The sequence below is a fragment of the Engystomops pustulosus genome, chromosome 4 (assembly GCF_040894005.1).
Source record: "Engystomops pustulosus chromosome 4, aEngPut4.maternal, whole genome shotgun sequence".
Classification (NCBI taxonomy): domain Eukaryota; kingdom Metazoa; phylum Chordata; class Amphibia; order Anura; family Leptodactylidae; genus Engystomops; species Engystomops pustulosus.
In genome coordinates, this window is record NC_092414.1 from 166,090,107 (window position 1) to 166,104,208 (window position 14,102).

General features: G+C 41.1%; 1 protein-coding gene across 4 annotated transcripts in view; it reads right to left on the minus strand.

Annotated features, from left to right (window-relative positions):
* ARNT2 (aryl hydrocarbon receptor nuclear translocator 2) overlaps positions 1-14,102 on the minus strand; it is a 67,071-nt gene that overhangs the window by 30,951 nt on the left and 22,018 nt on the right. For all 4 annotated transcript variants that reach the window (XM_072148477.1, XM_072148475.1, XM_072148478.1 and 1 more), the window contains one exon: positions 2,949-3,051. In XM_072148477.1, the coding sequence (XP_072004578.1) occupies positions 2,949-3,051 (103 nt within the window). The remainder of the gene's footprint in view (positions 1-2,948; positions 3,052-14,102) is intronic.

The following is a 14,102-nucleotide window of genomic DNA, read 5'->3' on the forward strand; positions in this document are numbered from 1 at the left end:
AATATATTCATATATGCAAGGAAAACACATGGGCGGCACTGCTTAAAGGCTTTGGACATCAATGACCAAAAGTCACTTTAGGTCAAACTTGGAGACTGGGGGCTTCAGGGGTTGTGCTCTATTCGTGAATAAATATCCAGTGAGACTTGCAATAGTAGAAAACGTGAATAGCACTCACCACTTTTTTTGTTGCTTAATTCTTAAAATTTATTTAAACATACTCACATATAAGCATTACGTGGTGGAGGGAGGACAAAAACAACAAAAACATTCGTTTGGAGCCGGAAGAATTTTTGTGCTAAAAAAGCCACACTCGGTTATACTCAAGTATATATAAAAAAATAAAGTTAGTTATCGACCTCCAGTTCTATCTCCCTCCAGCACGTCTTCGGGTTCCTTTCCAGAACTATGACGTCAACACTGCCGTGTCTTAGCTTCTCTGCTGGCAGATCACACAGACATGCATCTGCCGGTCCGGCCAGGAGTGCCAGAGGGTGATTACTAATTTTATTATTTTATTACACTCTGCAGTGGGCATAACATTTAGAGGGAACTCTGCTGTGGACATTGTTATTGATGAGGGAAGACTACTGGACATTTTATTATAGAGTAGCGGCTGAATTACTCAACCTAAGCTTATATTCGAGTCACTACGTTTTCTCTGCTTTTTGTGGTAAAATTAGGTACCAATGCTTATATTTGAGTGTATACGGTACTGCAAGTAGCATAATACATTCCCTCCCCACACTCACTATTCCCTTCTCATCCTTCCCACGGGTGAGGTCCCCCACAGTAACACATGGCCCTCCCCATACATACAGAGCTAACAGGGTGTGGAAGAGGTGGATGTTGTGTGTTGTACCTAGTGTAAGATCTCCATAGACTGTAGTGAGGCTCCGGCAGCTCCCGCCGCCTTCTCCCGTCACGTTATAGCTGTGTCTGGAATGGAGCTAAGGGAAGCAGATCTGCACCACCAGACCAACAAGAGGCATCTGCACAAGCACAACCTGAAGCACCGCTATGAGTTATTGGGGAAAGGCACCTCAGAGAGAGCTCGGGATATGCATGTGAAGGAGACCTGCACATTTTGAGCTGTATCTATGGGGAGGGCCACGTCACCTGACTGTCCTCTGCTCTGCAGGCGGGACAAGGGGGTAAAAGGGAGTATGAAGGAAAGAATATATTATAATGCAGCAGAGCCAAGAGTTGCTTCTGTGACGTTGGCTGGAGCGCCTCAGGCTCATTTATATTTTTTTATAAAGTTGTTACATCACAGTTCCAGAACTAAAGAAAAGAACTGTCATCCCCTAGACAAGGTAACAAGCATTGCGGTTAGGGCAGTCTACCAGTATATCAGTAAATCTGATGACAGGTGTCCTTTAAAGACATCTATTGCTCCTTGGTGCCACAGAACAGGAAATATCCACTGCTAATGTTGCTGTCAAAAATATGGTATTTATATACAGTTTTAGATGTAATTTTAACAGTGGATATCTTAGGAACTGTATGCAAAAAAGAAGAAAAGTCAGTTCACCTGCAAATCCTGCAAGGTCTATTCATGGGAACACTATGCACCAGTAGTGTATCTTGTACAAAATGTAAAAACGGGTAGTCCAGCTTGCACAAAGTCAATAAACAGAACAAAAAGGCCATTTATTCCAGCATGGTATACGCAGGCAGAGAAACACACAGCTAACACAGCCTACAAGTCATGGCGGACTCTCGCAGTGTTACAACCATACTTGTACACACCGATTAATCTCAGTATGTGCTGATCTAATAGGTAGGTGTAAAACAAATCATTACCTCCTGGATCTGCTCCTTGGAGATGAGATTTCCAATAGGACTTAATAAAAGACAGGAAGTCATATATGAAATATAATAAAATTAGTTTGAAAAATTTAAAACAATACCTTAATGATAATAAAGTGCTGATTTGCAACGTAACTATCAAGAATATAGCTCTCCTATGCAAACATAACAATGTACAATATCTTTTTTTGCAGTCCACTGGTCCTCTGGTTCTTTATTTACTTTCTTTCTCATATATGTTATAATGATTTGTTTTTAGAACTTATTTCACCTACCTTAAGCTCAGCCATAACGAAGGATTAACTTTCTAGGCTGTGTGTTACCTGTCTATGCTGAAATACAGCACGCTTTATAACGTGCTAAAATAAATGGACTATTTATTGACTTCATGTTATAACTGGAAGCTGGAATATCCATTCCTTTTTACATCTTAGGAACTGTGGTAGCAAGAAATATCTTGGTGTCATCTTAAAGGGGAGATTATTCTCTTTAATATGACATCAGAACTCAGAAGAAATAGCCATCTGAAGTGTTCCCGCTCCATCCTGTAATCTGAAGGCAGAACGTACAAGGAACTTCAGGGGGAAAGACATTTACAGAGGGTTCCCTACTTAAGAAAACCCAACTTACAGATGACCTCTAGTTAAAGAAGGACCCCTCTTCCCATTGTGACCTCTGGTGATGCTCTCTGAATGCTTTACTATAGTCTCCGACTGCAATGATCAGCTGTAATGTGTCTGTAATGAAGCTTTTTTGATAATCCTTACAGCAAAAAAAATTTTAAACTCTAATTGTCACTGGAACAAAAATTTTTTTTGGCTGGATCTAGAATTATAAAATATAGTTTCGACTTGCATACAAATTCAACTTAAGAACAAACTGATGGAACCTATCTTGTATGTATCCCGGGGACTCCCTGTAGTACCGTTGACCCTTGGTCACAAAAGGGTTAAACTATAAACATTATCCTGTCTGTGATGACAATGAGTTGAATTGAGTTGGAAGTGATACATAAAAAATGTTAAGTAGAAAAACTTGATGAACAATAAATCAAATCTGGAGGTTTGATCTGCGGTTAAAGGAACCCATCTTTTAAAAAATTGGCACTAAGAAACATATATACATGTCGGCATTACCTCATCCGGCAGATGAATGAACGCCGTGATCCCATACACATTCTCATCGATGACTGCTGGCCCTCTTTCTTCACTGTGCCCGTTTTCAAATCCAAAATCCTTCCTAAATAGAGAACAACAAAAAAAAAATGTAATTATTTTCCTTCTCAGTTCCTTATTAAATTATGTGTTTTAACATGATGACTTCACGCAGATACTCATGTTTCTCGAAGTAAGTAATTACTTCAAGTAGACCTCTTTATAGGATGAAAAGATGCAAAGAACTGGTCCTCAAAATGATGGAACACAAGTCATAACGAGGGGGCACACTGGCAGGTATAAAGCGGGGGCAATCTGACTGGAATATTGAGGGGGCGTCATAACGAGGGGGCACACTGGCAGGTATAAAGCGGGGGCAATCTGACTGGAATATTGAAGGGGCGTCATACCGAGGGGGCACACTGGCAGGTATAAAGCGGGGGCAATCTGACTGGAATATTGAGGGGGCATCATAACGAGGGGGCACACTGGCAGGTATAAAGCGGGGGCAATCTGGCTGGAATATTGAGGGGGCACGATGGTTGGCATAACGAGGGGGCACACTGGCAAAATGATGGGGTACGGTCGTGTCAAAAAAAAAAAGAATCTGGCTTCATACATTATGGTATATCTGTAACATAACAACTGGATTTCACCAACAGGACATACATAGTAAAAATAAGGCCCAACGATATAACAAAATTGTGTAGTAATCTCCTAAATAATCAAAATCTTTTCAAACAACCTAATATCACAGCAAGATATAAAGTATTCAGAGCAGCTCCTCGCCCTGATGTATCCTTGTACAATGGATTCTCAAATTTCAATATTTACAAGAGGCTAACAATGTAGCAGCATACGTGAACTACGGCCCTGGGATATTCCCCACATGATATAATGGCCAATAAATCTGTGTCTCTCTGTGCCATGCTTTTATTTAGTATTGGTCCTCTCTCTGGCAGATACAACATGTGCAGGTTGGTGTGACCCAGTCTCATATCCATCATTAAGACTTTCATAGCTGCAGAGATGATAGCACCTTCCTTTGCGTACATTGGTTGGCATGGAAAATATCAGTGTCCTGGCCCGTCTTTTACCATTTGTCTTGTACTGTGAAGATCCAGGGACAGATTGCACTTTAACTGCAGAAAATATCACAATTTCAATAAAGTGATCAATGATGTTCCCAAAGTGAGTGATCCCTGCCAATATCTGAAGCATTATGATACCATATATGTATTATACAGATTATACATCTTTTACAAGCCAGGCCTACAGCAATGTGATGTCCCCTACGTGCAGATACACCAGTGTGCCCCCTAGTGGCAGCCACATGTACTTCTCTATGAACACTGCAGATCGGGCAAGTTTCTAAAAATAGGAATTACATCGGTAAACTTGATTCAATGTAAAAATAGCTCCCCTCAAACATGTGACTGGATTACTTTATTGGATACAAGTCTGCGGTTTTGTAACTTTTAGGACATACATATTATGTAGTTGTTTTTTTTACATATTTTCTGAATGAATCAGTGGCAAAAAAACTGAAAAAGAACTAATCCTGTCTGAAGGGAATTGGAAAAACATCTGCTTTTTGGGAAAACACTGAAAAAAATTTGCAAAGATTGATAAGGAGCAAAATAAAAAAAACAACATATAACAATGAGTAATGTATACTGGTAATGGTAATGTATAGCTGATAATGTACTGGTAATGTGTAATGTATAGCTGTATTGCAGATCCTGCAATGATATGAGATGAGGTGCAGGCTACATGCCATGACAGCCAACTTTTCCTACCAGGATGTCACTTAAAGGGATTGTCCAGAGGTTGAAAAAAATGCCTACTCACTTCCATAAACTTTGCCTCACCTGACCATGGGTAGTTCCTGGTATTGCAATTCAGCTCCATTCATCTCTATACAGATGAGAAGCAATACCAGCACCGTAAACGCGGTTTTAGGAAGAAACCAGCCATGTATATCAACCTCCAAACAACCTCTTAAAAGAATCATTGTCCATCCCCACAGGTGCTATAGAGGCGTCTGCGCTCCCAGATAGCTTTTCCTTTTACAGCTATAAGTGTCTCATCCAGTTACTAAACACGATTTTAATCTAATCTCTGGCGAGTTCTGCACACTTTTGAATACATCCACCATTATACACAGCGGCCTACATTTATTGAAGCATTTGCAACACTTTTATGTCTGACTTTCCTCTCAAAGGAAGGTGAAAACTGCTTGCACATGTATTTGTAAAGTGTCTGCATTTTCAAGACAGAAAATTCTGCACCTAAAGTCAGACAAGACAGGTTAAAGGAAACCTACCACTTGAAATTGTACTTCTAAGCTCAAAATACAGAGCACCAGCTCAGGGTGAGCTGGTGCCTGAGCAGCTTCGGCGCACGGTGGAACGCACTAAATAAATAAATGTGCAGCAACGTCTTTATATACACAGGGCCCAGGGCCGCATCTGCCATGAGGCGAGATGAAAATCTCGCCTCAGGCGGCAGAATGCGGGTCCCTGTAAAGGGCGGCGAAATTTGCCGCTCTAAAGTGGGCGATTCGGGCGTCCATTAACGCCCCAATCGCCCACCAGCTAAATAAATCGCGCCTGTCTCTTTAAGACACAGGCGCGATTTATATGCGGAGCGACGCAGCGCCTTTCCGGCAGCTGCGCGCTCCGTCCTAAGCAGTGACACAGGCGTCATGACGTCATGCGCCTGTGTCACTGTGCGGAGCGGCGGCACACCGGAAGACCGGAGTGAAGGCCGCGTGAAGACGGGAGCCGCGCCGAGGGAGCAGCTGCCTGCAGGTGAGTACGATTTTATTATTTTTCATGTACTTTAATTAAATGTGGGGAGGTTTCATGTTATACTGGGAGGGGGGGTACTATATAGGGCTAGAAAACGTTTAATACTGGGGGAGGGGGGGACGCTATAGATATCATATGGGGCCATAATTATTTTATACTAAGGGGGGGGTGCTATATGTATTATTTGGGGCCATACTTATCTTATACTAGGGGGGGGGGGTGCTATATATATTATTTGGGGCCATAATTATTTTATACTAGGGGGAGGGGATGCTATATTTTATTTGGGGCTATAATTATTTTATACTGGGGGGGGATGCTATATATATTATTTGGGGCCATAATTATTTTATACTAGGGGGGGGGATGCTATATATATTATTTGGGGCCATAATTATTTTATACTAGGGGGGGGATGCTATATGTATTATTTGGGGCCATAATTATTTTATACTAGGGGGGCGATGCTATATATATTATTTGGGGCCATAATTATTTTATACTAGGGGGGGATGCTATATGTATTATTTGGGGCCATAATTATTTTATACTAGGGGGGGGGATGCTATATATATTATTTGGGGCCATAATTATTTTATACTAGGGGGGGGGATGCTATATGTATTATTTGGGGCCATAATTATTTTATACTAGGGGGGGGATGCTATATGTATTATTTGGGGCCATAATTATTTTATACTAGGGGGGGGATGCTATATATATTATATGGGGCCATAATTATTTTATACTGGGGGGGGGATGCTATATATTATATATCACTAAGCTGGGGGCTGTATATGGGATACAGTATATTACTGAGCTGGGGGGCTGTATATGGGATACAGTATATTACTAAGCTGGGGCTGTATATGGGATACAGTACATTACTAAGCTGGGGGATGTATATGGGATACAGTATATTACTAAGCTGGGAGGCTGTATATGGGATACAGTATATTACTAAGCTGGGGGGCTGTATATGGGGTACAGTATATTACTAAGCTGGGAAGCTGTATATGGGATACAGTACATTACTAAGCTGGGGGATGTATATGGGATACAGTATATTACTAAGCTGGGGGGATGTATATGGGGTACAGTATATTACTAAGCTGGGGGGATGTATATGGGATACAGTATATTACTAAGCTGGGGCTGTATATGGAGTACAGTATATTACTAAGCTGGGGGATGTATATGGGGTACAGTATATTACTAAGCTGGGGGGATGTATATGGGATACAGTATATTACTAAGCTGGGGGCTGTATATGGGGTACAGTATATTACTAAGCTGGGGGGATGTATATGGGATACAGTATATTACTAAGCTGGGAGGGCTGTATATGGGATACAGTATATTACTAAGCTGGGGGCGGTTTATGGGATACAGTATATTACTAAGCTGGGGGGATGTATATGGGATACAGTATATTACTAAGCTGGGAGGGCTGTATATGGGATACAGTATATTACTTAGCTGGAGGCTGTATATGGTATACAGTATATTACTAAGCTGGGGGGCTGTATATGGAATACAGTATATTACTAAGCTGGGGGCTGTATATGGGATACAGTATATTACTAAGCTGGGGGGCTGTATATGGAATACAGTATATTACTAAGCTGGGGGCTGTATATGGGATACAGTATATTACTTAGTTGGGGGATGTATATGGGATACAGTATATTACTAAGCTGGGGGGCTGTATATGGGATACAGTATATTACTAAGCTGGGGGGGCTGTATATGGGATACAGTATATTACTAAGCTGGGAGGGGGCTGTATATGGGATACAGTATATTACTTAGCTGGAGGCTGTATATGGTATACAGTATATTACTAAGCTGGGGGGATGTATATGGGATACAGTATATTACTAAGCTGGGGGCAGTATATGGGGTACAGTATATTACTAAGCTGGGGGGATGTATATGATACAGTATATTACTAAGCTGGGGGGATGTATATGGGATACAGTATATTACTTAGCTGGAGGCTGTATATGGTATACAGTATATTACTAAGCTGGGGGGGATGTATATGGGATACAGTATATTACTAAGCTGGGGGGATGTATATCAGGTACAGTATATTACTAAGCTGGGGGGGGCTGTATATAGGATACAGTATATTACTAAGCTGGGGGGATGTATATGGGATACAGTATATTACTAAGCTGGGGGGATGTATATGGGATACAGTATATTACTAAGCTGGGAGGGGACTGTATATGTGGGGCAAGATTTTATTTAAGCTGTAGGGGATCTGTATATGGGAGCTGTATATAATTTAATTGGGTGGTGAATAACGAGGCCTTTAAATATATGAGAGCAGGGATAATGAAGGGATGTGTTATATGTGTGGAGCGTGTGGTCAGTTGTGTTGTGAGGGGTATATATTATTTAGGAGCGCAGTGTTGTTATCCAGGAGACTTTATACTGTAAGTGACTGTGGTATTTTTAGGGACGCCGGGTGGAGATGCTGCACGGAGCTGAAGATATCCGGCCGTGAATTCACCTTTGATACGTCATGGATTGGAGAACCTGGAATAAAGTCCACTGATGGAAGAGATTGTCATCTATAAGGTACTAGATTCCACTAATGCCTCTCAGATCCTGTAGTCAGTCACACAGTGTCAGGGAGCTGTCTGTAGGGTTGTTAGTAAAGTTTAAGGATTTACTTAGCGGGGGGGGGGGGGGGGCAGCATTTTAATATTCGCCTCAGGCAGCAAATATGCTAGAATCGGCCCTGACAGGGCCACATTCATCAAAACTAGTGCGGTCTGTACAATGTGCAGTTTGCCTGTATAGTGTGCAGAGTGCGGCAGATTCATGGAAACTGGAGCACTCTGGCGCCCCCTGCACTGCTCGGGAAGATTGCACTATTTTTTTTTTCTGCGCTTTGTTCATGCTTCAGAATTGTGGCCCACGTCAGTAAAAAAAAAAAATTAGGTGCAAACTCCGACTAAGCAGTAACTTGCACATTTTTTCTGTCTTGTTGGACACCGTGCAGCAGCGACACAAAACTGGCGCAGACACTTTATAAATACATGTGCCAGCAGTTTGCACCTTCTTTTCAGTGGAAACACTTTAAAGGAAACCTACCATGAGGATGAGAAGCAGCTCTGATTGTAGATTCCTTGTGCCTGCCTCTGCCCTAATCTGTAATTTATTAATCCTGGAAACTAACCTTACTAGTTAAAAACTTTATTTTAGTAATACGTAAATTTAAAAATGTGGGACACGATGTTTCCATTTTTCCCTCGCACATTCCTCTCTCTCATCCTCTCAGTAGTTTATATATACAGAATCATCTGATTTCATTTGGATTGTTATTTTCAGAAGAACATAAGGGACTTCACTTCCACGTTGTGTTAATAAATTAGACAGTGGTTATAAAGCCAGGCATTGTGACATGTGGCATATGTGGCTTCTGTGAACAAGTGCCAGGCTCTTCCGGTTCTGGGCAGCTTTGGTTTGCGTTTCCGCCACAACACAGGCACCTGCCACACATTATAGGAGTTCACAGCACAGTCACTGCTGACCTCGACTGCCAGGGCTTTGTATTCCCGTACTAGATGAGAGTGGCCAGTGCAGTAATATGACAGCATGCGCTCACTGCAACCTGACCGGGTGCCATAGGTGTCTATGGGGACCGAGATCTTCGTCCCCCACACGTTCATGTGCAAGGGGCCTTCGTTGCAATGTGTCTGCTTGCAGACAAAGTGGCTTTCTGTCGGTCACATTAAAGGGAAGAAGGGAAATTGCAGCTGAAGAGACACAAGTAGTACTATAAAGGTTTGGCAATCAAAACACCTATCAAAAGGCCTATTCCTATTCAATTAAGGAACAGGGAGAAAGTTTTTGAGATCCTAGATGGAAACCTGTCACTAGATTTTACCGCTTTAAACTACTAGCTCCCTCATGTATGGTATAAAATTCCCTCTTTTATGTGCAATTTATTTTGTTTACTTATAAAAAATCTCCTCCAAAGTCATGTTAAAAAGAGCAGAGAAGAGTCATATTTGTCTGAAATGAGTCAAGTTTAGAGGCTGCAGGGGGAGTGTTACTTCAGATGCCCCAACCTTGGTTGTATAGTACCTAGAAACATTGTGTCATATTAAGAGAAGAATCCCATCTTTGGGGTCGCATCAGGATAGTGGTTCTGTGAGCTACAGAATCCAAAATACAGGTAGTTAAAAACAAAAAGATCCAATCCCTGTCTTTTCCTTAACTGCCTGTATGTCCAGTTCTGTAGCTCAAAGAATCACAATCCTGATGCGTACTGAAAGATGAAAGTCTAATCTTTACAATGACACCATGATTCTAGGTAGTATAGAACTCAATATAGGGACAAGTCCCTATTGCCACATCCACATTATTACTGATGTGACACTTCCTCTGCGGCCTCTTAACTCATCTCAGGCAAAATATGACTCTTCTCTGCTCATTTCCAAATAAGTTTGGAAGAGATTTTTTTTTTTATAGGTCATCGGGGGAGTTTTCTCATAAGAGAGGGGATTCTAGAAAGGACATTTCACACTCTACCTGAGGGGACTCAGTTTTTTTTAATAAGGTAAAATATTTTGACAGGTTCCCCTTTAAGATTAAAAAAGTGATTCAATCATAGATGTTTTCAAGCATTAAGAGGACGGCCTTATTAATCCCTTATAAGGTATACTCAGCCAGAAAGCAACTTGTCTCATTAAAAAAACTGGACCTGCAGCCCAGAGCCAGTGCACGCACTGAAAAGTGAGAAGATTGGGAAAGAAGAGCAGGCGAGAGCTGTAAAGGCGAGTGGTGGCCGTCCAGAGTTCAATGCCGCTGCGCTGCAATTTAATTTCCCGTAAATCACAGCAGAGTTCTAGTTAACGAGGAAGATGACTCCAACAGCATCAGGACACATAAAAATGTGGGTCAGCATCTGCTATTAGTAAAGGCTTTAGGCTTTATGAGTCCCCTAGATAACCATAGAGTCAGAATAACTGGAACTGTATCAGAAGAAAAAAAAAAGAGAAAACTTCAGTCTCCAGTCCAAAAGAAAAAAAAAATCCCTAAAAGGAAGAAGCCAGACGAGGGCACAGGAAAACAACAAGGAAATGAATGGCCAGGGGGGCAGTGCAGGTGTTTGATTTCCTGCCAGAAAATGAGGAGGATTTGTGAGGAAGAGTGTCACCACAAAACACATTTTTTAAGACAGAGCCAAAACCCATGTCATTATTCCAGAAGGATGACAGAAAAGGGAACGGATTAGTAAGAGTGAACTGAGAATAAGGCTAAGGATCTGACTGATGGAAATATACTAAATCGAAATCAAGCAAAATAAGAAAAGAGAAAAAAGAAAGAGTTTAAGGAGTAAGACATTTTTCTATAGTTCAGAAATGAATAGAGCAAGGAAAGCAACTTCTGTGTCTTTTTTTGCTCTTTCTTTCTCCTGTAGTGAGTAATGTAACTGAAGTTCCATACACAGCATAGACAATATTTCTTTCTTCAGCTCTGTAACGAGATTAGACTAACCACGGTTCCTTTATCTCTCTGGCGTCAATGAGAATAAGGAAGAAAGGTAAGGGAAAAAGAAGGGCACAGGAACAGATTTATCTATGAAATCAGAAGCATATGGAGGAATATAAGACATATGTATGGATGCATTATTATTTTTGGGTGTAGGACAGTTTCTAATTCATTTCTTCATTATGGTACACACATCACCAACCCCTGCTACCCATGCTCTAATGCAGTGGTGGCGAACCTATGGCACAGGTGACAGAGGTGGCACTCAGGGTCCTCTTTTTGGGCACGGAAGCCATCAACGTAGCTCAGAGTTTGCCAGACAGAACTCAAAGAATCATCCTGCAGTGCCAGACAACTCAAGAAATGCTGCTCTCAGTGCTATTTTAAAGCAACACATTTTTGCTTGGTACAGGCATAAGGAATATAAGAGGCTTTATGCTCAGTTTGGAGCTAAAGTGACCAATCATTAGTTATGTATCATTTATCAACTACTTTTTCTTTAGGCAAGGACAGGATCTGTCTCTGAGTGTCAAAGAGAAACTATGCAATAACTTTGAGTGTTTGAGTCCACAAGAGATGTAGATATTGATATGGAAAGTTTCTAGAAGCAGGCAGCGCCAGACACAGAGGAATACTACTGCACGGACAGAACATCCAGCTGATAAAGAATTTCGCCCAGCCCTTTCAGTAAAGTTGAGGATTTTTTTTTTCTGTAACAAATTAAAGAAGAAAAATAAACTTTTTTTCCCCCTTTTTTGCGCTCTCGGAAATATTACAACTAAAATAAAACAAAGCCGGGGGAAAAAGTTGCTGAACTTTAAACATTTCTCAAGTACCATCAAATAGAGAAGCAAAACAAGGCAGGGCGAATAAATATTTTACTCTGAAGAGAAGCAGAACTGGATCCAGCAAAACATCTGCCATAACAAACTGCAGGAAGAGACCGTGAAACTCTAAACCGAGACTCTTGTGAACTGTCAGGAACTGTCTGCTGCCAGGGCCCTGCCGAGCACCGTGGGGCTATTGGGAGCATGGTGCGCCGAGGCTGCACTGCTCCATACAATGTACTCCGTCATGCCCATAGGTTAATGTTCTTGCCTATAAGCCCCCAGTGTGAATTACCACTAGGTTCTTTGTCCTAAGGTGTTTGAGTGTACAAATCATAACAATACAGAAGCTGGACGCTTTCCAAATGATGATCCTCTTTTATGGTCAGAGTAATAATTTAAAGGGGCCCTGTCACCACCAATAAACAAATGTCTTTTGTTATAGTTTCAGGTTCAGTTTCCACAAGTATTAATACATTTAAGTATCACCATAATACATCTGTATCCAGCTGCAACAAAACTGCATCTCCCAGCCGAAGATGGCTGATCCTCTTCAAGATATTTTTGCCTTTGTCAATGTTGTTAAATATAATAACACCAAATATCTATAGCAGATACAATTTACAAGAATCCCAAAAGTAAAGGATAGCTGTCTTACATTATGGCAGTAAATTTGCTCTTAGATGCATATAGCTGAGCAATGATAGTAGATATACCGCCACAGCAAATATTTTCATGGAAGGCTTGGATGCACCTAAATAATAACCTCAAAGATGATCTATGGCCACAAATACAAGTGTACTTGAAAGGATAAAAAAGCACTGAGGCAGTACATTCCCTCTGCTGTGGTCAGCGTCTTGTTTCACTAGAGGTGTACTTGACATGTGGTCCACAAGAACCTCTGAAAAGGAAATGGTTTGAAGAACAGATGCATTGACTCACTTCTACCTTCTGCGACTACAGTGTTTTGCTTACTTACACGGTCCTCCATTGAAATTCTAGAACAACGCTATTAAAAAAAAGTGTGTAATGAATGGATCCATATGAAGCTGTATTCACACAGTACTTAGTATAGAGCAGCACAATGACTATGCCTTGTGATAAAGGTGTATTCTAGCCCTATCCACCTTCTGCATTTTTCCAAGTTACTGTAATTTATCATATTATTGTTAGGTCGTCTTACCGACAAAAGTTTTAACTGCTTAGAATCGGCTACAATTCAAAAAGTATATGTAGCTATATTTAGGCCTCATGCAGATGGGCGTGTAGCACACTGCTGGCATTGGAAGGTGAGCGCCCACCTGGCTAGATTATGGTGCATTGAGTCACTGTGTGCTCACCACATCATGGTCGGGTGCCATAGACCTCCCATAAATTGTGCGATCATACCAGGACAACCATACAGTCATGTGCTTGGGGTCTAAGTTTGTAAATATCGGTTGTAAAACTCTCAGATAAATGTGATTAGCTGCAGTAGAGTACAGGAATTGTTAAAATGGGAGCTGGAATGTTAGTATGGCTTCCTTTATTATTTCATACTATTATTTGATGTTTTTAAACCATTATTTGGCTTCGAGCTCATATTAATGACCTGTGGCAAAACAGCAACCAATCAGGGCTCAGCTTCTAACTGCCACAGCATCAGACAATGGCTCCTGTATATGGTGGGTAATAAGTGTATTTTGGAAATTGCGGGGTGAAAATTTCGGCTCAAACATAGTCTATGACGTTCCACGAGTCGCAGAGAGTGGCTGTGCAAAATTTGGTGATTGTAAACGCATCGGTGGAGATTCCTTAAGTGGACATACACAAACACACACATAAACTAGGCTTTATATATAAAATTACCATCTCCATAGTCGACATGTGTACAAGGGACATCAGAAGAAGAACATAGAATAGTTATGGTTATAATAATATGGATATAGTTACAGATACTTCATCACTAAAAAGAGTTAATGGTCCATCATTTCCATTATTTT